Source organism: Astatotilapia calliptera, chromosome 22 (assembly GCF_964374335.1).
Source record: "Astatotilapia calliptera chromosome 22, fAstCal68.1, whole genome shotgun sequence".
Lineage (NCBI taxonomy): Eukaryota > Metazoa > Chordata > Actinopteri > Cichliformes > Cichlidae > Astatotilapia > Astatotilapia calliptera.
This window is the reverse complement of record NC_137442.1, coordinates 7,283,293-7,311,120: the sequence shown is the minus strand read 5'-3', so window position 1 is coordinate 7,311,120 and position 27,828 is coordinate 7,283,293. Positions and strand designations below refer to the sequence as shown.

General features: G+C 44.2%; 1 protein-coding gene across 4 annotated transcripts in view; it reads left to right on the top strand.

Annotated features, from left to right (window-relative positions):
- Positions 1-27,828, top strand: part of macf1a (microtubule actin crosslinking factor 1a) — a 235,137-nt gene that overhangs the window by 173,582 nt on the left and 33,727 nt on the right. For all 4 annotated transcript variants that reach the window (XM_080296149.1, XM_080296146.1, XM_080296147.1 and 1 more), the window contains 2 exons: positions 349-666; positions 766-948. In XM_080296149.1, coding sequence (XP_080152275.1) covers positions 349-666; positions 766-948 — 501 coding nt within the window. The remainder of the gene's footprint in view (positions 1-348; positions 667-765; positions 949-27,828) is intronic.

The following is a 27,828-nucleotide window of genomic DNA, read 5'->3' as shown; positions in this document are numbered from 1 at the left end:
TCTAAGCTGATATCATTACTGGGTCTCTATTCTTATTAAATTTCTGGTTCTTGTTTGTTGCTTTTGTTGCTTTTTTAAAAAAAAAAGAAAATATTTCCAAAAAAGTAGTCACTGCACTGAAAAGCAAAAAGTCGTCATGCTCTTTCTGCCCTTTCATTTGTGATGTTTTCTGGTTTGACGCTTCAGAGAAAAGAGATTTCATGTCAGAGTAAAACGTGGGGAGATGGTCTTTCAGTTGTAAGGCAGATGCTGCTGTATTTTTAAATCTCTTTAACGTGTGTTGTTAAATTAATGCATTTTAAGGTCAAGTACAATCATAGTTAAATACTTGTTATCCTCCTCCATCAGATCGAGCAGTGCTGCTCCTCCCTGGAGTCACGGCTGCAGGGCGTCGGCGAGGTCCAGGCTCACGTGCGGGACGTCTTCTCACGTCTCGCCGACCTTGATGATGAACTGGACTCCTTCAGTCCCGTTGGACGCGACGCGGACTCCTTGGCCTCTCAGGCCGACGCCCTGAAGGGCTTCCTCTCCCGTCTGGCCAACCTCAGGACTGAGCTGGAGGGCCACGCGTCAGAGTGTACCACCATGCTGCGGCGCGAAGGCTCCTCTCCCGACCTCCTCGCACTCAGGAGGGAGACGGAGGCTTTGAGCCGCCAGGCCGGCAAGGTGAGTGAAGAGGACGCTGATGTGATGGAGGTTATCCTGACTCGTGGCGGCTTTGGTAAATGTTAGTAACATCCTTGATTTGTGTTTTCTGCTCTCTAGCTGAGTGAACGCGGCCAGGCCAGGTTGGACCAAATCGAGGATGCTGCGGACCGTGTTCGTGATTTCTACAGGCTGGTGGCTGAGCTGCAAGGCCTGCTGGGAAGAGCAGAAGAGAATCTGAATGCGCAGGGCCTGGTTGGCACAGAGGTGGAGATGATTAAGCAGCAGCTGCAGGAGTTCAAGGTAGGACTCACTGGTTATTAACGTGGATGTGTGCAGTCTGTGTGTGTGACTGTGAAAGCAGCGAGTTTGCAGCCACTGAATTCGTTGTCACTGAATGTTTTGAGGTTTTTCAACAAGGAATCAGATTTGCAGTAGTTTGTACCAAATCTTCTTTTTTCCTTGTTACATTCAGCTCGATTGTGTGATTTCCACTGTTCGTTGTTATGACTACAGTATATGTATGATTCTGAGAAGACAAGAGTTTATCATCGGCTCAGGCGGGTATTGTGTCTGCTCGTCGACGACATGCAAGAATCTAAAATAGCTCCGGGTGAACGGGTTGTTCGTGTTTGTGTGTCTCCCTTCTCATGATGCCATTGAAATGAAATTGCACAGATACACAGCGACTCTTCAGCGTAACATGAGCTTTGATTTAGAGCTGCGTGTGTGTGAGTGAGTTATGAATAGTGACATTCAATATGTGTCTCTGAGGGGGTCTGTATCTGTGCTCTTCCTCTTGCTCATCTCTCTAGAGACCATGAGGTACATGGGTGGGGGTGAGTGTGTGTGTGTGTGTGGGGGGGACTCCTGTTGTGCATCAGGACTCGGACACGGTGATTAGCTGAGTCACATGTCTCTTTGAAACGCCTGACACGCTGCTGTTCTTTTAAGGATAGTTGTGGTTCTGTCAACATTTCCAGCCAATATGTGAACGCACTCTCCCTCCCTCAAATACTTATGACGCCCCTCCCTCCTCGTGATGTTCAAGCCCCGCCCAGCTAGCGTTTTTACCTCGTTAGCCTCGTCACTGTGGTGATGGAAAATGATCTAAATTTGATGCCGAGGCAAAACGAGTCTATTTTTTCCTTTTCTTGTGGTTGAGACGAGCTCGGGTTCTGTAGACACAAGGAATGGCTGTACTGTCTTTGTTTGTGCTGCTCCTTTTTACCTCGAGGATTTGAGGCGTTTGAGGACACGTTTCCCAGCGTGAGTCTTCGGTGGTAGTCTGGGCGTTACATAAACTTTCTAAACCATATAAATACAGCTTGCACTACACAGAGAGTGCGGTTTTAAGCTTATAACATACAACATTAGATACTGAGAGGCTGCTAGCCACCACAGAACCACCCAGCTTCAGACTTCAATCAAACCAAGATTTGATCAAATATTTTGAATCCTGTGTTGCAAATTTACAGTTTACGGGTTTAACAATTACTAAGAGGCTGGAGCTGAAAGATTGGAAAAGAAAAATAAAGCAAATGACACATTTGCTGAGTAGAAATTAAATTGCCTGTAAAATTACTGGAAGGACTCCTGAAGATGTGACCTCTGTAAGAAGTTTATTTTGTCCTGTTAACAGCCCATAACCCAAAGTTTCTGGATTTACAACGACACAAACACAGCACATTCTTTTCAAGTTGCTTCACAACTTCAATCGACAGCTGACTTATTGTGGCAGAAGACTGAACTGCAGGAAAATAAATACTGGAGTAAGAAATGTGATAATTCTGAGCCAGTGGATCCAAATTTAGGATCTGACTGTTTACACACCGCATGTTTACAGTGAGGTATTAACCTAAATAATGAAATCCTTAATCCTGTATGTACTGTAATACTGTAAGTTGTCATTAAGACATAACTGTTTACAGCTCGTTCTGCATTTAAAGAAAAAAATCCTGCTGGGAGAAACTCCTGGCACCTCCAGTGTTCGGTTCACAGGCCTAGGCTAGTCTTTCAGTCTGACTTCTCTCGTTAACGAGTACATTTTCTTGACATGATGTAATATCCTGTCCACTTTAGACAACTATGTGAGAGCTCAGGAGTAGTATGCAATGAGTCCCACGCACAGTCAGTGCATTTTCTGCCATCTGCAGCTTGTGGCGCTCCAGGAAGGTCCTGCTTTTTCAGGATGATCGATGACTCGCATAATATGGGCGCTAATCATTTTTTTGCACACGACAAATTTAGTCTGAGTCGTCCTCGTCCCCTTGAGAGCGATCATCTCCGCTGTTGTCGAGATGCGTGGGTGGATCAAAGAAGAGTTTTTACTCATTCCATGTGACTCTTTGTTCCTGTTTCTCTTCATCCTCAACTTTTTAAACCTCTGCACCTTTCTTGTTTTCTTCCATCCTAATTTGATTATTCGGATATATTGAAACATCTTAATTTCCGGTGCGCCTCCTTCTTGGCCTACTAACCTTTCTTTGTGTGCGTTTCTGGGTTTTTCTCTCTTCTTCCCCCTCACCGGGCTCTTAATGAGAGCGAGCCGAGGGAATGTGTAGCAGAGAACAAACAAATAGAGGAGATAAAGAGCTGCTGAAAGAAGAAGGGAAGGATGAGAGGAGAGATCCAGATAAATAGGCTACACTTGAAAAACGGAGCCACATCAAAGAGTCTGAAGCTCCGTCAAATATTTTGCACTTGAATTAATCATGTTAGCGAGCAGATCTGCAGGTGTACTAATGCGCCATATGACTGGGAGTAATTAGGTCAAAGCAATATTTCAGTGTTTACAAGGTTTAAAGAGGCAACTGATATTATTTTTTATCAAATAAAGCATGTTTCATATTAATAATAAGCAGCTTTTCCAGCATATTTTCATTTTGATGCAGAAAAGAAATCGCTTAACAAGATTTTAGCCCTTAAATGAGTTTACACAAGCACGCATCATACGCATGGTGACAAGAAAAAATGTTTCTTAATTAAATACAGTGAAGGTATTATCTAATGTTCAATTTATTTGTGGATTACGCTCACACGCTATTTTTCCCTGGTTAGTAAATCTGGCCCTCGGGATCTTCCCTATAATGTCTATACAGATTTCATTGTTCTCAGATGATGAAGCAAAGCTGCAGCATCGCTCAAGCTCAATCTCCGATCAAATAAAGAAACATGCATACAGCTACATAACTTGACACACGACAATAAAATGCCCATACCGCCTTAAAAAGCCACGAGCATGGCTGTAGACCTGATAAATGGTCTACTCTATTTGCTACAGTGTGAAATTGCAGCATTTCAGCTGTAGTGAAACAGACGCAATCAAAATATAAGTCAAATATTCCATCGCGTGTCTGTATGTGTTATTTAAGAGGTAAATAGTTTGTGTTGTTTTTCAGTGATGAAGACCTTTCCTCTATTAAAGCTGTGAACTGTGAGCCGAGGTGCAGACAGACTGCAAAAATATCACGGGCAGAATGTATAATAGCTACTGTCTGCAGGGTATGTAGAGCATGGAGAAATGGTCTGTCACTCTATCTGGGGGCAGGGGGGGTATTTATAGGAGGGCACCGAAGAGAGGATAGCAGGGGGGATATTGTGAAGAATCGAGAAAAAGACAAACTATCGGGCAGGATTACAGATACACAGGGAAAGATGAGGAATTTTGTGATAGACGGTTTACGTTGCTCTGGTCTTCTGTCTGACCCCGTTTTGACTTTTTTCATTTTTTTTCTTGGTAGCTGAAGAATATCTTGTCCTGTGTCTTCTAATAGTCTTGAGATGAGAAAATGTCTTTCGTCCACTTTTGTGAACCAGCCCTCCTGGTTTTGTTTTTTTCCCCTCCACCTCTCTCTCTGTTTCACTCTCTCTGTAACCGATCCAGGCTCATTTCAAACCTAAACATGTCTGTCTGGCTCTAAAACAGACCGGGCCACCCCTCTCCCCTCTCTTCAGCCCCCTTCCCCTCCCCCAACAGACCCCTTTTCCAATCCAGAGAGATGATGTCATGCCAATGCTTAAAAAGACCAGTGGGCTCAAGATGAGGTGTGTGTGTGTGTGTGTGTGTGTGTGTGTGTGTGTGGGGGGGGGGGTGGTATGGGTGGAGGCTAGCCGTGGGATGATGGGGTCATGGGAGTGGGTGGTGATGTTGTCAGATTATTGTTTAAAGTTCCCAATGGTGATCTCACAGAGGCTTACTGAGTCAATGAGGGTGCGAGAGAGCAGTCTCCTTCTGCTCTTTGTCTCTTTATTAGCATTCCTGTTACACTGCGATTTATTCAAGACACTCCGAGCCTCGGAAACATCATTTTGTTCTTAGATAAACATCTAAAAGTTTGGCTGTGAGAAACTGAAAGTGAGCAGATGTCACTGACTGAAAAATGTGATGTTTAATGTAAAAGTTTTTTGGCAGGGGTTGAAAATCCAAGAAACCGCCACCTCGATGTCACCCACGGGTTTGTGAAGCCTCATTTTGAATCTAGATTTTAGCATTTTGACCTTCACTGTGTTGTTATTTCAAACCAAGAAGTGCTAATGTGTGAGCTAGGTTATCAAGCTCCATCACTAGACTGTATGGGTACACATGCACATATACCTGTTAATTAGTGCTAAGTAACATCTAAATTAAACTAGTATTTAACTATAACCAGGGCACAAACTTCTTGAACAGACTGTTCAGTTCATTAAAACCATGAATTGGGCTGAGAGGTTGAGTTTAGTAACGGAGTTAACAGAGAAAGCAGACACGCCCCTAATGAGGAAGTCTTAATAATATTTAGGCAGGTGAGTGTTAAGAAATCCCATGCAGAGTTGTCATGATGGAAAAAAGTAGCTTTAAAGACCAAATCTTTTTTAATAATGAGACTATGCATTTTAACGAGTCGGCCTCAAGTGGCCACTAGAAGAACTGCAGCTTTACTACTTTGTTTTGCTCATTTTTAACCCCGAAAGCTTGTTTATATCTCTCAAATCAAGAAGCCAGTAGCAGCTTTGTTCGGGTAAGCAGAGCTAAAAAGTAACATCAGTGTACTAACATACTGATGTTTACCATTTTTACTGTCTCAGTATTCTTAAAATAGCTAATCAGAACGAGACATTAGTTTTCTCATGAAACACATTATTGGACTTTGATCTGATTATCGTGCCAGATGAAAAAAGGGAGGCTAACAAAAGTTAATGCAGTTCATTTATCAGTGGGTGCATAAATGTTTGCTCTTTGTCCAAGTCTATTCAAAAGGTTCCAATAAATCATAAAACGTTTCAGTCTGGTCTATGTGTTCGTTCTCAAACCCTTGTTGCATTGGCACTGATTTAATAATATGCCTTTAGGAGAACATGTACGATGTAATGAGCCGGCAGTGCTGCTGCCTGCCTGGCTCTCTGTTCCCAGCAAGAGTTTTGCCATTTATCATGTACATGTTTATACTTAGCCATCCTGTTTTCACATATGCGCTACCGTGGAATCTGTGTTTGTATTTAGGGTTGCTCTGTGGCCTGATGAGAGGTGTGTATGCACTGCGCATCAGAGGATGCTTCTAATTCCAGTCTTTTTCGGGTTGCAACCGGAATCTCAGCTGTCTGCTCACCCCACCCTCACACACAAGTACGCACACACGCACATCAGGGTGTGGCTTCAACATCTCTCTGCATGCCCCTGGCTCCCCTCGTCCCTAAGCAGCTGACATAGTCTCTGGGTGGGATGAGAAGGCGCGCACACATATTCACACTGGTGATTTAGCAGAGGGGCGTTAGGAGGCTCTAAACCCATAACTGCAGATGGACATTCCTGGGAAGGGCTGGTTAGTCTGGGTGACATCGGCACAGCAGGCATCTGTGTGTCCTTGTGTGCACACGTTTTTGTTAAAATCCCAGTTCTAAATCATGCCTGCGCACCTCCTCTGTCTTCACCCCTTCCATATCCTCCTCCCTCGCACCTTTTTCCTCCTCTCCGCTGTGTCAGCCTCCTTCGTCTCTCCTCTCCACCTCGCCATGCGCTAGTTTTCAGTCCTCCAAGAATCTGCAAGCCTGTGACTCACTGTCCTTCCCCGCACCGACTGTGTCAGCAGCTATTTAATGATGGGTGTAGAAGTCGAGCCAAACTGGGCCAGTAGCTCACTGGTCGTCATTTGGCCCGCTGTGAAGCTGGAACATGGCCTATTTTCACCTATAAGGTTGTTTGCGCATTTAGTCCTTTATCCTTTGGTAAGCAGCAGTAAGGTGGATGCAGATATTGAACCTTTCAGCGCCCCAAATGTTGTGCTGTTTTCCAGTTAGTCATACATTCCTAGATAAAACTTCTTGGGAAGATTTTTTTTGACTTTCACATATTTATGATTGTGTAATTTCTTTGTAATTTAACCAGCTAACCATGACTCTTGAGAGAAAAGCAAAATTCTTTTGCACTACAAGAACAGTGGTAACATTACTAATACACTCACAAACACACAGAGTCAGCGTACAAATGTAAAGGTGTAATATAAAAACTTATTATTAATGTTAAAGCTAAAAAAAAACCCTGAAACATCAAAACAAGTCCTGATCAAAAGCAGGAGCAGTGAAGTCACCTTCAGTGGATTCAGTAAAAACCGTTTAGGTGATTAATTTCACTTAATCTGACAAATAGAAAACATATGATACTGAAAGAGTGAATCCAGTCGATGCTCCCAGCCTTATATTTTTGAAGTTCGGCTTGTCTAATGGAACTGAAAAGTTTGTGTGCTGTCAGTAGAGTTCAGTGTGTCAGAACCCAGTAACCCTCCCATGACTCCCCGCCTAATCCAAGTCATACATCATCTGGACGGCAACTCTGTTTACTGGCTCTCTGAATTTTCCTGGACTACTTTCTGTCTCTCTGATCTCTTTCTGTCTGCATATTCGTGTCTAATGAGAGTGTGTGAGTCTGTGTGTAAGCCAAAGACAGATTCAGTGTGTGTCTGAGGTCATGACTCTTATTTTTACTGCTGCATTTTCTTTTTGTCCCTCTGAGAGGCCGATTGGATCAAAGTAATATAATTTATCTTATCCTAAAACCTGAGCCTTTCGGCTGGACCTTTTTATAACACACACATTTACACAGATGTTTCACTTCAGTATACATCTGAAAACGACTGAGAAGTGAGCAACTGTTTTTTCTGTGATCAAAATGTGTCCGGGATGGTGTGAGTTAACGCGCATATATACGTGTGTGTGTGTCTTGGCCTCCCTCCTCTCAGGTCCTATATTGTTTCAGCTGTTGTGAATTAGAAAGGTATGCCACAGCTCAGCCCGGTCTTCTCGCTCTCGCTTTTTTCCTCGCTCTTTCTCTCAGTTCAGAGAAATTCGACAATACTGACATAAATATTTTCACAAAACTTGTCCAACAGGACCCGATAAGATGGAACTCGATATCATTCTTCTCTCTCCAAATACTGGGCATAATAAAATAAACATAATAAAACTGAATAATGCTGCAGGTCAAGCCAAGATAGACTTCCTTGACACTTGAAAATGTTTAGAAAAGAATTAGTGTAACATTTATTCTTATGACCTCTGCACCAAATATCGAGGCATTAAAGCTAACAGTGTAATATAATATTTGCTAAACTTTATAGACACGTTTCAGACCAACGTATACAGCCTTTCAAACAACTTGTCTTTTTTTTTTTACAAAAGGTCTTGCTCATACCAGCAAACCATTTTCTTCATGCGTTACAGCAGCGCTGCCAAAAATAAAAGAAACAAACTGTCGTTTTGAGTCAGATTGTGAGTTTTGATGTGAAACACAGCAGATCTGTGCAGCTTTTACTTGTTTTTCTAGGCAAACCCAGAAGTTGATGCCATGCTGGCTTCCTAGACAAAAAGCTTTCATTTTTGTGTTATCACAGTAAATAAGATCTGTGTGTGGTGTGGGAAAAGTTATTGGTGCTTACCGGCTTTTTCCAGCAATGCGATCTTTACAAACTGATGCAGCTTTGATGATTTTTGAAGTTATGCAAAAGCAAAATGCACAAACTCTATGGTCTCATTTAGCGACTAGTACAACAAAGACATTCTCAGGGACACAGAAAAGCTTCTAAATTCACAAGTTAAGCATTTGCTTTCTTTGTAACCTTTCACTGTTTTATGCTGAATAAAAAGAATAAAAGCTGTATCATTTCTGAACCTTGGGTTAACTGTACCGTATTTTCTGCACTATAAGGCGCACTTAAAATCCTTTAATTTTCTCAAAAATCTACCCTGTGTATGTACGAATTCTTATTGTGTTTACTGACCTCTAACCAATTTTATGTGGTACACGGCGTCATATCCATAGCACAACTTTGGTAAGCTATGAAGCCGCACTGCTTGATGGATTGTCGGAGCATTACGGCTACCGTAGTCAGGAGCCTCGTGGAGTAATCTGGGTCCAAAACTCCGTCCCCTTCAGGTCCCAAAGTCAAACGAACACTGCGGCATGACTGAGAGTTAAAAACTGTCTAAATTCTTTCATCTTTAATAAAATGATCAGCATTGCTGCTTTACCAGGTGTAACAATTAAGTTTAACATCCAGGCATCCATGAAAACAGAATTTATTAAATTCAGCGGAGTTAGAAGTTAGCAGGAAGTTAGCTCGCTAGTTTCCACCTAAACGTGATATAGCATGTTCTGACTGAGATTTCTGAAAAATTCAAACGTACTGCTCTGCTATCACTTCCAACATAAATGAAGACAGAAAAGTAAACAGCAGTGACGTTTGTGGGGTTACTGAAGTTGGACTAGCTGGTATATAATGATGCGCTACATGATCGCTAGCAAAACAGCTATGTTAGCATAACATTAGCACAGTGAACCCTAACAAGTATCAAATATAATTCTTGCTGTTTCGTGATGTAGTCAACCGTAAAGCTTGTAATGGTGGTTGTTTACCTTGTGCTTATTGCGACTGTCATCCGCCTTATGATGGCATATAATAAACAATAAATAAATGCCATGGCTGAGAGCAAACACACTGAATGAGAGATTTTTGGGCCAGGAGGGTGGTGTAAGATCCCAGTGAGTGCGAGTCAGGTGTGTGAACGTGGATGTGTGGGAGGAGGAAGAGGCTCGAATAAAAACAGCAGAGGAGGCATGCCAGAAAGAAAAAGGGGGATGACCTCTGGATTTGACTCCTTGGCAGGCTGCCTCACAGGTGCTGTGTGTGGGTGAGAGAGAGAAACATGAGGTCACTGAAAACGGAGGATCAGCCTATTTTTACACACTAAAACTGATCAAATGGTGTAATCCACCTCAGAGAGCTGACCTCCAAAGTGTTTATAATGTGGAAAGTCCTTCCTGCATTAATCGCACATGGACGTTAAACTCCATCTGTAACATAGACTGCTGGCTGCCAGCTGAATGAAAACACACTGCAGGGTTTGGCTGGGGAGAGTGTGAAGTTCTTGTTTTCCTAAAAGAGTGTGTGTGTGTTTGTGTTTATGCATGTGTGTGTGTTCACATGCAGGCTAATTTACCGTTAAATTGAAATGCACACAAGCAGCTGCCTACCTGCAACACACACAAAGCAAATCGGCCCCGAAAATCTGCAAAGTTTCAAACTACCATTATGACCATCATTGGTGTGTTTATGTGATTGGCAGGTGCTTTTATTGAACATGTTGTGCGCGATGGTGGCTGTGCGTGCCTGTTTTTACTCAGAGGTGTTCGTGGTGTTTTTGTATGTGGGTCCTTGTCCTCTTTGTGTGTCTCTCTCTCTCAGACTGAGGAAGCTTGAGAACAATAAATGCTTTCACATGCACACAGGCAGGTGAAACGCTCTGCTAGTTAATATAAAACTACCCCTGAGAGTTGGAAAAAGGGAGGGTGATGGAGATGGCAGTTACTTTTTTTTTCCTGCTACCAGGTTACTACAGAGGGGGAGGGAGATTGAAAAGCAAGATGTTGACGAGGAAAATGACATTAAATGGCAGCGGTTTGAAGAGACGGATTATAGATTTACTTTGGCTCGTGGAGGAGGAGGGAGAGGGGGGAAAAAAGTATATTTTCCTGTCGACAGGTGTTCCCCCAAGAGCAAATAAACGACCCAGAAAAGTCAATAATACATACTTTATGCCCTCCACCTGTGTTTGTGTTAATGTCACTTAGCCACACTAAGTGGTTTCAAGCCTCTAGGTGCAGACAAAGGCAGTGTGAGCCTTTAACTCGGAAAGCAGGCCATTTAGTGCACACTGCACCTCGGTAAAGTTTGCACCACAGGATCGGCCCCGGGGAAAATTAAAGCCCTAATCCTTACGCTCTTTTACTCCTCTCCGCCTCTAAACAGCCTCGCTACTGCTCATCCCATCAACTGTGTGACTGTTAAACTAGCTGAGACGACTGAGGAATGAGTGGAAATCATAGTAAAGCAGGGCAGCGCAAGTGGATCCGCAGAGGACTTGACTAATCAAATTTAATCTTTAGCCAATCCAGGGGGGCACGGGTGGAGGCACAGACAATGCGGCCTGTCAGTAGTCAATGAGGTAAAGAGGGGGTAGGGTTAATTTAAATGAATAAATTAAACTAGCCTAATCTAATTACCAGCCCCTCATCGTCCTTTTTGGCTCCTCCACTCTTCATTTTTTGTTTTTACTTTTTCCCCTCAGTGCCTGTCCTTCCTCCTCTCCTGGTAGCTGGCCCACATCTGCGAATGCTTGGCTTTAAACCTTGTTGTGGTCTGTGTAGAGGGGATTGTCAGTTAGCCGTGGGTCACGCGAGATTTTGCGAGCGCTGCATGCATGCGCGCGCGTGTGGGTGTGTGTAGCGAACTCTGTGACAAACCCCTTTTGTTTCTATGAAGACGTTTGCCTTGGACGCGGCAATGACAGCTGCAGGGCAACTGACAGAGAGGGGGTGGGTATTTGGAGGGAGGGCAGTTAAAAAGAAAGAGTGGAGTATTTAGCATATTTGACATGCAAGCCACGGGTTGATCTGTGCAACAGTTGAGAATGAGGGAGCTGTGAGGCGTTGCAAAGCAGTGGAGTAAGCTAGAGAGAAAGAAAGTAGGCTTTCCTCGATTCAGATCAGCTGCCAGGCTGCTTTAAACAAACAGTTGTGTTGAAAAAGGAAGACGAACCAGAGAATGAGGAGGAGGACGAGAACCACCACAACTGGCACTGAGCAGCCTGTAACTTTGGATGAGGAGAAGAAAAACAAAGTGGCTTAAAGTTCTCTACCTTTGGCATGTTGCCATGTTAGCTGGTATCCCCCTTCTGACTGAGTGGGTTGCTGCTCGGTGGTTTATTGCGGCCACCTGAAGAAGCTCCCTCCTCCTCCTCTCCTGTTTTTTTTTTTGTTTTTTTTGTGCACAGCCCCTTTTCCTCTTGGCCCCTTGGTGTCTCCCTCTGACACACTCTCACACTCTCTCTCACACACACACACACACACACACACACACACACACTCCTCTGCCGTGTTGGGTTTCAGTGAAGGCGCAGACGGGGAATGCACAAGTGGAGCCTGTGAATATCACAGACTTTTGTGTGTCTGTGTCTTCTCCATATTTATTTTTTACACGAGCAGCTCTTTTCCCTCTTTTTTTCTTGCTACCATCACTTGGACTGGACACCGAGAGAACTTGTGACTCAACTGAAACGTGGGAAAACTCTTTGACAACAGGGGCAGTAATGGAGTGAATAAAAACAGGCTGGACTTCCTCGTCTGCCTTCAGCCTGGACTATTGCTTTAGAGAAAAAAGAGAGCGACGGCTCATTGCTGATAAGCCTCATTCTCTGCCGTCGGCTAACAGTCCCACCCCCTCCTCTCCCTACCTCCATTCCTCCCTCCTCTCTTTCTTTTTCTTTGACTCTGTATCATTTCCCTCTGTGTGGACAGTGTTTTTGTCCTCATAGGAGGAGGGAGGAGGTTTACCCTTCGGAGAATTAAGAGTGGATTACAAAGCTGTGATGAATGCAGCCGTGAATGTAGCCTGCTCACATCGCTAGCCCCCTTCTCTCTCTTTTTTTCTCTCTCCCACAGTACCAAATCTGGCTACAGTGGCAGCCAGACAGTGTTAGTGAGATACTGTATTATAGTGCCTGCATGAAGCAAACTCTCAGCTGGGTTATCATATAGTTGGTTTTTTAATTCATACTTCCCCCCCCTTTATTTATTTTAAAACGGTTTTAATAGCATCCCTTTATCTAATCTGCTAATTTTATTTGGTAATCCTCTTCTGCACAGCCCTCTCTGGCTCCACGCTCCCTCTTAGCACACTGCCTCCTTTTCTCTCGCTACTTAACTCCCTAACACCTCTCTCTCTCTCTTTCTCTCCCTCTCTCTCTGCCTCTGTCGCATGTGTGGGTTTTTTTTTTTTCTTTGAGGGAGAGGAAACCAGCATGATTGGAGCACTTCCTGTGTTTTAAAACCAGTGCAGGAAACAGAACAAACGGAGCTGAATTCAAACACAAACAGCGAGAGTAGCGAGGGAGGCAGCCAGCGAGAGAGAGAGCGAGGGTGAGGTGAGGCGGGGGAGCAGCAAGAGAGCGAGAGTGAGAGGAAAAGAGGGAGATTTTTTTAGCAGCTGCAAACCATTTCAGCTCTGTAGTGGCCTGAGAACAGAGGCTGTGAGAGAAAGGAAAGGGAGAGGAAAGCTTGCGGAGCCCACACGTTTCAAAGGCAGAGAGGAGGAACTGCGTGGCACTTTGTTTCATTCTCACCACGGAGTCGAGACAGGAGAAAGAAGGCTGCGGAGAGAGAGCGAAAGGGAAGGGAGCGTATCCTGGGATTGTCTGCTGGTAGAGAGGGGGAAGACCCTGCCTGCAAAGCAGAGCTCGGACTGGAGCTGGGAGGGCTGTCTGGGACTTTGCCCTCTGGATACAGTCCCACGACTCACCGCTCTGCCCTTCTCGCCTGCCTTCCTGCTTGCCTGGCTGGTCCAGGATCCAACCCCCAGCCCCCCTCCTTTCTCCTCTCTACCCCCAGATGCCCTCTTTCACTCCAGCCTCACCCCTCCAGGAGCATGCCTGCTTTCGATCCACGGTACCAGCTCTCCCCTGGAGCTGCAGATGATCCGAGGATAAGAGAGAAAGACAGCAGGATAAAAGAAAGGAGTTGAAGCATGGATGAGGATTTCTTCTGATTTCTCTTTGTTCGGGATACATTTTCATTAAATACGGGATAGTTGTATGGATTACGGAGTGGATTTTCTTTCACTAAAGACTGAATGACTGATAATCATACTGATGAGACGTTTTGGAAAAAATTCAGGGTTTTTCCTGCAGGCATAAACACTGACTCTTTGTGATGAAAGTGGAGGACAGAAAAAGACTGCCTGAACAGTGACTGGACCACAAAGTGGCATTGACTTGGTAAAGGAATTTCTATTTTCATGCATTTTCTTCTGCACCTTTTTTTTTTGCCTTAAAAATCCTTTAAAAGATACAAACTTTTTCTCTTCTTTCCTGGATTTTATCTGTATTTTCCCTGCAAGAAATATTTTTGAAAATAAGAAGATAATAGTGAAACGTGTTCTTGGAGTTAGTACTTTGCTGTTCCTTGCACCCCACGCAGCCTTTCTTTTATATAACTGAGAGTGGGTTTTCTCACCTTAAAAGGAGACTTTTACACTTCCATGCCTGCCTCTCAGAGGCTGCTGAAGTTGTCCAAGCTCTAGCCTTTTCCTGTTGTGCCACAGAGAAAAGAGGAGGCCAGAAAGGAAGAAAGGAAGGAAGGAGGCTAGAAGCTTGCATGGGAGTATAACCGGAGTCGAGGAATGAGTTGTTGTGCCTATACTTGAATATGAAGGAGAGGGGATTGCTTTGCCTTTCAGACAGCAAAACAAAGGGATGTTATCTGCATGGTGCTTGCCTCACCTTGGACTACTCAGAGGGGGAAATGACGACCGTTTCTTTCCCTTCCTCCCCGTGCTCATCCCTCTACCATTTTTTCATTCCTAACAGTCTTTGAAATAAACAGAGCTGCTGATTAATATGGTGCCGAGGGGGTGGGCTGTCTCTCTCACTCCCCCGCTGATGCCACACAGCATCTCAGAAAGACACAGGAAGTGCTCAGCTGTTGAAGTGACATAGAAAGAACATAAGACTGCATAGTCGACATGACGCTGTGGATGGAAAATTTAATTTTCTTTTTGTTTTTCCAAATGTGAAGGATTGCAGCCACATGGACTGTCTATTTCTGTGGATCATTACACCAGGGACAATTAAAGGAACAGGACATCTTTTCCCACAAAGATTCCTTTTTAATTTACCTTTTTTCTCGGTTAATTTCTTTAAGTGTTGTGCCATACCTGCATCTTAACTCTCAGCACAATGGGGAAGCCCCTGAGCCGTCCAGACTGTCTGAGGCAGAACCCTCGCTGCCTTGGAAAAGGTGATGAGGACGAGGCGTACATAGAGGACTGTTACGTCCCCCAGCGATCAATTTATGATACCATGCGCATCAATGAGCAGATTGACCAAGGGACCAAACTGTGTCAACCTTCCAGGAGTACGTTGGGTTCAGGTGGGGAGGTGAGAGGAGAGGGAAGCACGCTATCCAGCAATGGCACTATTGCAGCTGATTTAGGTGGTGTTTTCGTCTCCAGGAGTGCAGACAATGCCGGAGGTGTGAGGAAACTGGATGAGAGGGTGATCTTTGATGCCTTAAAGCTAACTGGTGATGCTCAGATTATGTCACCTCCTGTTAGTATCGTAGGTTCAGGCTTGCCTATTGCTCCATCCTCATCAGCAGTTGGTGGGGTGGCTGCAGTGGCTAAGAGACGTCATCAGGGAAGCGATAAGAAAGACAATCCAAACCGGCGATCTTGGAAAGCCTTTATGCCCCCGAGTTATCCTGAGTTTGCAGAAAGACTTGAGATGTCCTCTGCTGAGGGGGCAGAGAAACGTTTGTCTGGGGCAGGGATTCCCATCTCTCCTCTACAACCTGTTCCTTCTCACCTCCCTCCATCTACCCCTACGTCCTCCATGCCTTCCTTGCCACCTTACACACCCTCTCCATTATCGTCTGCGCCCCACACTCCTCCTGTCCCCACCTCACCGTCGCTGACACCCACACTCAGCCCTTTGCCTCCTCTTCAACATCCTCTCAGCAGGCAAAAGCAGGTTCATCCTGCTTTTCAGAAGCAACAGAGGGAGGCCCACGCAATGCCATCTCCTTCAAAAGAACAGCTACCTGCTCTTAGTCAGACTCGAGCACTGCAGGTTTCTGGAAATACACCACAGCACAGCCCCAGTGTGTCTCGACAGGTAGACCGAAAACGAGAGGAGCACAGACGGACTGCTAGCTCTTCTAAAGCTGGAGTTAGACAGATCCCAGAGGAGCATTTTGAGTTGGTCAAGACTTCAGATTCAGAGAGGGATTCTCCTCTTTTGGACCAGGACCAGGGAGACAATGCCCCTCTCATCCCACCAAAACCAGTCTTCTGCCCCCCTACCAAGGCCCGCACCTGGCCCCGCAGCATAACAACAGGGAAAAGGACTCAAGTTGGCCTGAGACACAACTTCCCTGTACTCCCTCCTTTACCCCCCTTGCTTGGGGAGGATAATAACACAGATGAAGAGTCACTTTATCTTCTAGACCCCCCATCTCCCTTCCTGAAGGAAGAAGAGGGGCTAATATATGGAGGTCTGCCTCTCTCTCCCTGTATCAGTCAGGAGGGATGTGACGAGGGACTGCTTGGATGGGGTACTCAGGGTGGCGATCTCAGAGAACGCACAGCATCTGAACTCAAATTTGAGGAGGATGAGCACAGGATTCTTCAGGAGCTCGAAGAAGAGGAGCGGAGAAATGTTAGAAGAATACTTGAGGAGGAGGAGGAGGCCTGGAAAAAAGAAAGGGATAAAGCAGAGGAGGAGAGAGCTGAGCGAGAGGAAAGGGAGTGGGAGGCTGTTCTTAAATTAGAGAATAGGGAGATCATTGAACAGGCATGGCACAGGGAAACACTGGAATCAGAGGGATGGGATTTAACGGGCTCTTCTGGACATTGGCCTGTGCTGACTCCCCCTACTGGATTTGGGGGTCCTGAGGTCCCCAGTGCTTCACCTTGTCCCAGCTCGGGAGCAGAGTCAGATGACCTCTTTTTAGAGCTGGAGAGGCAATGTCAAGAGGATGAAGGAGAGGAGGGAGTGGAGATGAGTGTGGACCCTGAGCCTCTCGACCCATACACGCTTCCTTATTTGGAGGAAGAGGATAGAGAGGTGGAAGCAAAGACTGGCTGTGTAGATTTTGAAGGAACTCTTCCTATAGATGCATTTAATTTTACAGAGCCTGATGGTCTTGATCCTGGTTTAGATAAAACCACACGAGACTCGAACATAATTCACTCTGAGCACAATGAAGAAATTATAAACTTTGACTTGATTAAAGCACAAGACCACAAAAAAGAACATGGTTTCATAGATGAAGATTGTGACATTGACTATAATGAGGAGAGTAAGGTAGAGGAAGAGGAGATGAGTTACCCAACAGACTCTGCACTTGGTCAGCAGCTGGATACAGACTCCAGCGGGGGCCGTTTATCCCAGCCAGACAGAACTGGTACCAGTAACCTCACTCAGACAGACTGTGAACAAGACAAAGCTGCACAGACTGAGACAGACCTGGACAGCGGGGCGTCATCAGAGCATGACGGAGAGGATTACAAAGAGAGAGCCTCCTCTCCATCTCAAAGCCCTCTCAACCCTTATGCTGAGGAGGTGGAACATGTGGAGGAAGAGATTGAGCACGATGAAGGGAAATTGAAAGAGGAAGAGGAGTTAGAAACAGAGTGGGATGTGTATGACCAATCTGAGCCGAGTTTGGACAGTAGCGAGGGAGTTCTCATGGATCACTCCCTTGAGCCTCCGCACATGGCTGAAAAAGAAATCGACGATGAATGTATACAGGATGTTGACGTTCAAACTTCCTGTCATGACGCTCCTGTCCCCTCAGACTTTAAGCCTTCTGTGGCAATAATATTTGACCCAGAGGGGACATCTTTTGGATCAGACACTGAAAACTTAAATGTCCCCACAGATGTAGCTTCAGTACTGGACACATCTGAACTAGCCCCAGATCCAGAAGCCACACCCAAAATGACTGCTAGCACCCCCAGATCAGACTCTGAGCATACACACTCAGCACCACCTGCCTCTTCACCTCAATCACCTTCTAACACAGACTCTTGTGGCGCATGTTTGGATTCTAAAGACTCTGAAGCTTTTGTAATATCAGATAGTTTTGTTTACCTGGCTGTGTCTGCGCCTTCCCAGTACCCCAGTGACTATCCCCCTTCTCCAATTGAAGACTCAATTCCTCCCAGTCCTATCCCCAAACCACCCTGCTGCCAAGACCCCGAGGAGGAAGAGGGATCCTTTCTTTCGCCTGACAGCTTTGTTTACATGGCAGCACCTGAACGCCCCCAGCCCGGCCCTTCAGATGTTGGCTCAGCCTGTGAGGATACTCAGGAGCAAGACTTGGACTCGTACTCTGAGGGTACCCAGTCCGGGATGGACGGGGTGGAGTTTGTCCTGGGCTCTATGACAGGTGACAGTGACTGGGAGTCAGATGGCTCCGCTCTTGACGTTCCTCCCCTCACGAGCAGAGACCTGGCCTGGGACCAACTTGAGCCAGGTCTGCTACAGAGTCTATTTGCACAGACGGAGACGAGCCGAGCTCAAGCCTGTGCGCCCCAGGAAGACGAGCGCCCCACAGCTTCACCCGCAGACCCCCTTGTAGAAATAGAACGTGGTACTGAATCAGAGAATGACTCGACTGCATTACCGTGTTTCAACCCTGATACACAATCAGAGGTATGCTTTTATTTTGAAAGTTTGACCATCAAGGTGTTTGATTTTTTTTTTTTTTCTTTTTGAGTGTTTTGGACTCATACTCTGAGTTGACCCAGGGTAAATCTAGAGTACATAAACTCGTATTGTGCTCGGAGATGACCCATTTACAATAACACATTGTGCTGCTGTGTCGTTTAATTGTGCCATTTAGATATCTGGGATTGCGTAAATGCACTAAAACCGATTGATTTGGAACAGACCAGTGTCTATAAATGCCATGCCGACAAAGAGAAAGCATTAAATTAAACTCCTGGTTTACTGGTATCAAAATTTACCCTAATAAAAAAAGTTTGCCAGCAGAAGATCAAAAATGTGTTTTTAGCAATGATCCATTAGATGTGTACATGTGAGCACACAGAGGCACAGCGTGGAAAAAGAATTGGGTCAGGTAGCCGAGTGTTGAGAATAACTGATGTAGACATGGCATGGAAAATGTATGTGGAGGGAGGGAGTGGTGGAGAAGTTATGTAGACGCCATAATTAGCTAGTTGTGTTTCAGTAGTAGGGCTTTAAATTATTGCAATATGATGCTAAGCGGGGCGGGGGTTGTGCTGTTCATGGGAAACTAGCCTCAGGGCTACTCTGTTTATACCTATAATATGTGTGTGTTTGGGTTTGGATCCGCACTTGCATGCATTTGATTGATCACCTTTTTATTTGCGAGATGGTCAAGGCCTGCAGGTTACTTGCAGAGCTGATCGCAAATGCGGAGTTGAAAACCTCCTCCCCCGAGGCCGTGCTGCTGTTGTGTTTATGCTGTCTGTATATAGAGTACCGAACGCCTGTTTTCCATACAGAGTGAGGGCAGCTGCTCATATCCCAGCTGTGTGTGTCTGTGTATGTGTGTGTTCCCGAGTAACACAGGCCAAAGTTTTCCCCGTTGTTTGAATTATTTGTGAGAAAGGTGCTTGAGGTGTTTTATGAGGCTGTGTTTGTATACCAAGTGAGACCTTTGGGTGACTTTTCTGTTTGGATTGATTTGATTTCTGAGTTTGTGATCAGAGTTGGAGCACAGGCAAGTTACCGATATGAATTTTTTATAAATGCAGCAAAATTAGCCTGACTTGAAACTCGCAGCAGAGGCCTGTCGGTGACTGTAGCACGCTCATCTTTATCTGCATTCAGTATTCGACTTGTTTTGTCTGCGTCGGGTCTTCTATCTCGGAGGTGTGTATTTATATGGGTTTATGTCATCGTGATGGCACGTTTGACAGCTTGTCCTGCTTTCTAGGTGTCAGCGTCTGGCTTAGATTTGCTTCTTGACTCAGAATTTATTTATTTATTTTTGCTCCTCACGTGTTTTTAAAATGTGCTGCAGTTCTGATAATGAACCGTAGCTGCTCGAACAGGGTAAAGCTGGTTTCAGAGATTAAAGATATTAGCAAATCTATCATATCTCCTTTGAGATGTTTGCATACATGAAGAGAGGCGAGCCGTTTGTAATGTCTGTGTGTGAGTGTATTGCTTATAAAACAAAAATGTCGTCTTGTTTTGGGAAATTCTTCTAACACGATGACCCTAGCGGTTTAAGGTTTAAGGTAAGGCAAAAAAGGTAATTACTTCTCATCGCGTACATTATGTATGAGCAATGTGCGGTTTGAGTGGTCGCTGATGCACCTGCTGCCACGCTGACGACGCAGGCTCCTGGTCGTGTTTTATTACATTATATTTTTTATCCAGGTAAACGTTGGCTGCTCTTGGGTAACGGCCGAATTATTGTACCCTGTGTGGGTTTAAGAGTACATTACGCCGTGTATTGGTGAGTGTGTGGTTGGGTGTGTAACTGATTTCTGTGTTATCAGTCCTCGTTTGTTTGTTCTCCCTGCAGTTACAGCTGCTCTGGCCTCAGTTTAATGCAATCAGATGTCATGTTCGCTCCCTCCTCAGATGTAAAACAGGAGAATTGCAGCAGGACAGAGCGCTGAGCTCCAGGTGACCTGAAATGACACCAGGCCTGTTGCAGAGGAGGAAAGAAAAGGCTCTGGATGATGTTTTTAAGACTAAAAATGGTAAAACTAGGATTGCCACTCGTCAAGCCAACATCCTGACTATACTTACCTTTTAAATATTTATGTAGTGTAGAATTTGAAGGCTGTTAAATCTGTATGAGACCTTTTCAGGTCTGTAATAATTCTTTTTACAACTTAGATATACAAAGAGCTCCAATTAAAACTTTCATTCATGAAGGAGATGACTAGAATTTACTTTAGCAGGGTTTTTTTCTGAGAAAATAATTTAAAGATCACTGCACTGATCCTGAACCTCAGTATGCATATTAGTAACACCCCGCTGCCACGGAAACACTGTGCTGTTTATTGTATCACAGTAATGACTAATGGACAGCAATCGGGAAATTTGACTCTAGGGTTCTGTTCACGTTCCTGAAAGGTGACCAAAGAGGTTCTTTTCAATGCATGCTTGTGTGTTTTGTATTCAGACTCACACTTCCTCTTCTCAACTGACTGTTGCATGCTTGGATGCATGCTTGGATGCTTTTGTCGCTGAGATAAAGAGGTGAGAGGTAAATACTGCGGCTTTCTGTGAGTGGACCTGCCTCTGCCAGCATGGTTGCACAAACAGTGTGTGAAGTTGTCCGGGGAGTATAAACTTAGATATCAGATAAGGATGTGTCAGGACTAACACTCAAACTGTGGGCTGGACTTTGTTGCTTGTTTTTGACCTCTAAAGTCTTTGTCTTGTTTGCCTCTCGGTGTGTCCACCTCTGCTTCTGCTTTTTACTTTTTTCCTCTTCGTTAAACTCGTCTTTTTCACGTCTTTTTTTTTTCGTGCTCTTTGTTCTTCTTTCTTTATTTCTTCCCTCCCACTTCAATATTCTGCTCTCGTTTAAAACCAGTGCGTACACTTAAACAAACACCAGGCAATTTTCATGTTAAGTTGCTGATAGAAATTAATTGAAAAGGGATGATGTGACAACCATGGGGAGGACAGATACCATCAGATGAACTGACAGAGTTTATTAAGACAAAGGAGCAGGCACAAAAACACAGGCGACAGGGGAGGTAGGGTGGAGGAAGCTTTTGTTTTCACAGGGAAGCACCTTTTAGTGGTACACGAGGCCTTAGTACAAAGATAAGAGAGCCACGCTGGCAGGCAGATGCAAGCAGAAGGTCTTTGGATTAGCATGGAGCTCATTTTAAAGCACAGTGTGTGTATGCGTGTCCCGCAAACAGACAGACAGACAGATGGACGAGCTTTGCATGCTGTTTGATGAACTGGAGCGAGGGAACATACAGTACAGACAGGCTGAACGATGGCAGCTTATGCACTGAGTGACAGTTCTGAAAGAGTTTGTTTCATGGTTAACATTTTGTTGTCTTTGGGTGCTCTCTGCAGACACAGGTTTGAAGTTCTTAAAAGGGTCTTAAATGATTAAAGGCTCACATCAGAGGTAGTCGCTACGGAGTGGATGTAAAAGATGGATGAATGACATCGCTCATTGGTTGATAGACTCTCATGTTGAAGCCTCAAGTTAAGCTTCATGAGCAGAATGGAATTTGTGAACAAAAAGGTTGGGTGGGGGGGGTGATTACTGAGAACAACAGGAGACTTTTAAGAGTCAATAAATATGTGAAAATGACTCAGCTCTGATGTTTTACAGCGTCACGGATGACCGCATCCAACCTTGTATAATGCTGTGAATGACACTGAGATTAGGGTTGATCTCTTCCCTCAGGAGTGTAGCTACTCGTCTCTGTTGGCTCCTATAAAATCTGATGCTCTGAATCGTTTTCCTTTTATTTAGTTGTGGTGCTTTTGATGTTGAAACGGAACAAGATCCAGATCATCCCTCCCAACAGTGCCATCGCTTGTTGTTGTTGTTGCACGCTGAAGACTGTTTCAAGATGTAGTGCAAAAATCTGAGGAGGGCCTAAATATTTATTCTGGCCTGGGATAAAAATGTATTTAGACGTGGCAAGAACGTGTTGACCCAGGCTAACAGCAACTTGTTTATGACCAAGCTTTATGAGCAAGCTGCACCCATAAACTATAACTCGTTTTGCACAGACACAGCTACGTGTCTGTGCTTGAGTTTTTTGTTAGCACTAGTAAACACACAACAGGACACATTATTTGGGAGGTAAATGCATTAAAAATGCTCCAAAAAACACTAATATCACAAATACAGTGCAGCCCTCAATTCAAGCCTTAATAAAATTTAGACTAGAAAGCTTTTAAAAACATAAAATAAAATAAAAATCCAGACATCCACCATATAGTTGCTGTGAAATGGAAACTGGCTTTAGAGGCCAAAAATGAAGTCTTTAACCAGTGCATAAGCGTTAACGCCGCTTTTGAGTCGGCCTCCAGTGGCCATTGGAGGAACTGCAGGTTGTAGCGCTTGCTGGGTTTCGTTCTTCAGTTCTAAAGTTTGCTGGTTTGTAGTCATAAGAGGTTTTTCCCTTTGTTGCGACAAACTTCTCTCAGTCCGTACAGATCAGTCAAAACAAAATCTGAAACATTTGTAACATTTTAGAATTATTATATTTTTTATATCCTGCACGTTTTTACACATTGCATATAAATTATGTTCCGCTAGAAGGAAAGACATCTTTTGTCAGCTTAACGCCTTAATATTTCTTTTGAAATGACTTCTGAAAGGTTCGGTGTGGCGTTAATAAATGGGTCTTAAAAAGATTTGCTGTAGCTTTCAGCTGTTGCTGAAATCAGAACAAGTACAAGATGAAACGGTGGAAACAAACGGGCTGAAGAGGCAGATGAAAAAGCAGAGAGACAGACGAGCAGGGGTAGATCGAGCCAGGTGGCTTAAGGTCTGCAGCTCATACATTTGTGTTTCAATTGATGTGATAATTCCGGTTGTGAACATCCGCCTCTGGGATAAACCTGCAAAAGACGGAGAAGAGAGGGAGGGGGGATGTGGAGCATTAAAGCAAAAGCAGGGAGACATTGATCTCCCACTAGAACTGAAGGTAGTTGTGTTTAAAATACATCAATAGTACATCAAATGTTTGTAGTGTTTTTAGTGATTTTTACATATTTTTCCTCCCCCTTTGCCTCATGCTGTGTCACTCCCACCTCTCTCTCTTTCTTTCTTTCTTTCTGTGATATCAACGAGAAGACAAACTCTTAAAAACACAGAGCACTAAAATCCAGGGAGATTTTTCAAGAGAAACACCAGAGACGGGAAAAAAAGATGGAAATAATTCAGAATTCCTCCATTTCTTTGTCTCTCAGGGAGTGATTTAGCACAAAAAAATCCCACAAATATGCAGAAGATGATTAATCCTGTGAATGAAGTAAATGTTTAAAAATCCCCTCCCCCCTGAAAAAAACTGCTGGTTGGACAGAACAGGGGAAGAAAAGGAGTGGGGCGAGGTTTTGGGACAGTGTGTTTTGAATGCAGTCCACATTTGCATGAGATTTGTATCTGTTTGTTGGTGTTCAAATACAGGTTGGCTGGTTTCAAATGGGATTTATGAACCTATTAGCTCCCTTCATCCCTGTGTCAGATTTATTTAGACCGTGGATTAAAGGAAAACCTCACCGACAATACCATTTTCACTTTGCGGTTTAGTGGGGAAACAGATTTCTTCCCCTTCCTCCTTTCTCCTCTTTTCTTGTTCCATTAGAAAGGAGAGAAAGGAGCAAGTGAGGAAGGATAAGGGCTGGAAGACAGGAAGAGAAGGAGAGACGAGAGCTGAGGCAGGAAGAGAAGGGGAAAAGGCGAGAGAGGAGGAGGAGGAGGAAGGATGGGGGTGAAAGAAAAGCAAGTCTGGGCAGTGCTGTCAGGACCAGTTCAGTGTGTGCTCATTTTCTCCTGTTGGTTTTCTCTTTATTGCTCGTGTACGCTTCTTCATCGCACAGCAGGTTCATCTCACCTTCTCTCAAGTTTCAAGCAGTTGTAGCTTCACAGACACTCTTAAAGAAGATGTTTGTGATTTGACCACCAGCACTCACAAAGTTTCATAGTAACAGAAATCAGTTATGAAGGGAAAGGCAGATGAAAGGAGAGGACGCAGTTCAGAGAGCAACTTTAAAGCCTCGATAACAAGTCGGAAAAGCTGAGTAACATCCTGCAGAGCCCAGATCTTTTTAGATGCAAGTGCTGTGTGTTATTAATTTCCTTTTTCTTATTTTTTTTTTTCTTTCGTGCATGTTTGTAACCGTAATGGTAACAGTTAAAGGAAAGCTGCTGTGTGTTAACAGCCAGCATGTCCGCGATCTGAAATTGATGTTCTCGACATATGCCATCGCACAGCTCCAAATCTGAGCCGTGTGTGCGATCGATGCGCCGTGCAGCTACCGTGATGCGAAATTCCAGTTCGAGATCCAGTGAGAATATTCCTGCTGGGATCGCGAGTTCTTTCTGCATCCGTGTTGTTAAACATCAGCGCCACAGTCACAAGTTCACTGTGCTCGCCATTATTCTTGGTCAGAACTGAGATCATAGCTTGACTGCTCACTTCAGCAACAACATAAATTTCAGCCCAGTTAAACCAGTGGATGTGTTAAAGTTGTGGGTTTTTGTTTTGTGGTGTTTTGGTCAGGAGGCATGCCCAGAGTAGGGAATGTTTTTGTGCAGAAAAATCAACAGGTGCTGGCAAGCAGGCGATCATTAATAATCCTTTTCCAACATGGATTCTCCTTTGGAAACCATGTTAAAGCTTTTGCTAACCTCTAGGTTACTATTGTTGAACAAAGGCTCTCTTTTTCCCTCATCTCCACGGTGAGTGAGTTTTTAGGGGGCTTTTAGGGGGGAAAGGGCTGAAAGGGATTAATGACACAAGACAGATTGAGCACATAAGCATTTTTTTCTATTTTCTCATTTTCATAGTCATTGGGAGTCATTAAAATCATGATTTCATTAATCTACTAATCACTAAGTGACAGTATCTGCCTGTGATCTCATGATGGATGTTTCCTTGAGGGCCTGAAAGCATGTTTTTTTTCAATCAGACTCCAGCTGCGAGCAGTGGGGGTGCACATACAGACAAATAATTTGAACAGTTGTTTTACATGAGAGCTTTCTTTAACTGGGTGTGGCTCCCTTGGAGGAAAAAAGTGATGTCAGCTGCTTTCGTTTGAATCAGAACGTGACCACACCGCTCCCACTCGGTTGTGTTGAAGCAGATGCGAGTCTTTGGGTGTCACATTTCTAATATATAAATTATAAATCTTGTATTTTTAGCTTTGATTCTGTTGCTTATTTACTTGTGAATATTTAATGTTTGGCAAGTTTCTTTTATTTATTTATCCTCTTTGAAAGATGCGCTTATCAAACTGTTAACCTTTGAGGCACAGGCCAAATACTTAAATCTGGGAATTGGCTGCTAAATTTCTAAGCATTTCACCAGCTCTTTAAACTGTTGAGATACTGCAAACGGAGCTTTATTTAGCCTCCTGTATCAACACCTCACAACCTTCTCCAGCTTTACTCAGATCCGCCTTCATCCCAGTGTTTTGTATCGCCTGTCCATGCTGAACTGCGGCCGAAGTGAGAAAGCCAGTGTGGGTTTGCAGTCCAGATGGAGAGTTTGAGTAGGAAGAAGGGGAAGTATGGGAGACGGGAGGAGGAGGCGGCTATGGCGGGGAGAACGAGAGGAAGATGAGAGGAGGTAGAAAGATGAATGATGACATGACGTGAGGAGAAAGGTTGAGTATGGCAGTAAAGCTAAGTAAGATCAGTCGGAGAGTTTGGGTGCATTTTTAATTCTTATTTTTTTGCTGCATTGCTGGCTGAGGTAGAGAAGAATGACAAGTATGTGGGACATTTTCCAGAGCTCTGGTTTAGTAGATTCAGCTACTCAGAGCTGGCGAGAAAGAGAGCGAGCAGGGCGGCTGAAGTAGAGGCAGAAAGAAAAGAAAGAAAAAGGAGGGAGAGCAGACAGAAATGCAAGCGCACACAACCTATAACGTTTTTATATACATCTCTGTGCATGCGTGCGTTTGTGTAGGTGATGAATGGGCGGACTTTCCCTGTTTTTTCCTTTTCTGCTCTCCTCTATCTCAAACACACACACGTCAGGATAAGGCGAAGGGTGGAGCAGGTCATGGTTAAAGTCATTGTTGTTCTGGCCGACAGACTTCCTGTTCCAAGCAGCTATGACGCCCATCGCCGCAACACAGCTGTGTCCAAACTGGACGGGAATACACACACACAAAAACGGCTCATTCATATTTAATCATGCACAGCGACTAATACCTGTAGAACACTTAGTCATTTCGTGTACACACACACATAATTACACACACTGATTAGCACTTCTGCACAAAAAAGAATCCTATAAACACACAGATATGGAAGTACACGCACAAACGCACACGTGCGTGCTGGCATGGACGACTTGTAGTTTGATGCCATATATAAACCAGATGAGCAGAAACCTGTAAAGCCTTTGATTATGACCAACTGCAGCTCAACAACTTCCAGTCCAGCTACAACAGCGAGTCTGTAAATATCTCCAGCACATCATAAATCCAGGTGTAAGGATTTCAAAGCTTTAGACTTCAACAAATCATGTCCTGAATGGTAATTCTTCTTCTCGAGATTTATTTTTCATCATAAATTTAAAAGCCTGAAGAAAATTCACTCTTTAGTTCCACATTTTATCACGTTAAAAAAACATTACTTAGCAGAATGCGGATATCTGAAGATAACCTTTGATTATTCTTAGTGAATCTAATAGAAAAACTTTGAATAGAAATCTGTGGAAAGTTCAGTTTTCTGACCTTTCACCTGTTCACTGTCACCTGACTTTAAATCGATGAATGCAGGATTGTTTTCCATCTTACAATTTTACAAAAACACAACATATCTAACATTTCATAGTGAAAATAATGACCCATTTATCTAACACAGTATTACATTATTACTTTGGTAACACTTTCAGCTGTGAATGCTCCCAATCTGTGGTGGCATTTCCCTGAAACCCAAACCTTTATTTTCCCATTTTCTCCTCTCACTCGCTTTAAGTGAGCCCCCCTCTCCTCAGTGTTTAACACCAGCTATTTTCCCTCAGGCATTGGATTTACCACAGTCTTGTGTATGTGTGGCCTGGATGTGCACATCTGGTTATTGTGTGTGTGTGTCTCTTTGTGTGGCCATTGGGGTTTGGCTGCAGTAGCATCACAAACCACCACCACCAGACCTAATTCTCCCTTTTTGGACCGATTCTAAATGTCAGGACTTCTCAAATGTTTTCACGACAGCCCCCTCCTCCCCGCCCCTCAGCCCGGCATTACTGTCATGGATTCCCATTTGATGGGATTTCATCCCAGAGGCAGCCAAGAAGATTTCCTTTGTGGTGGTTTGCAGCGTTCCCACTGGTCAGAAAGTTGGTGGAATACTGTGAAATTTTCGACCTTGTCTTGCGGATTTGGCAAATTGTTGGATATAACAGGATGGTTTACTGGAATTTAGCA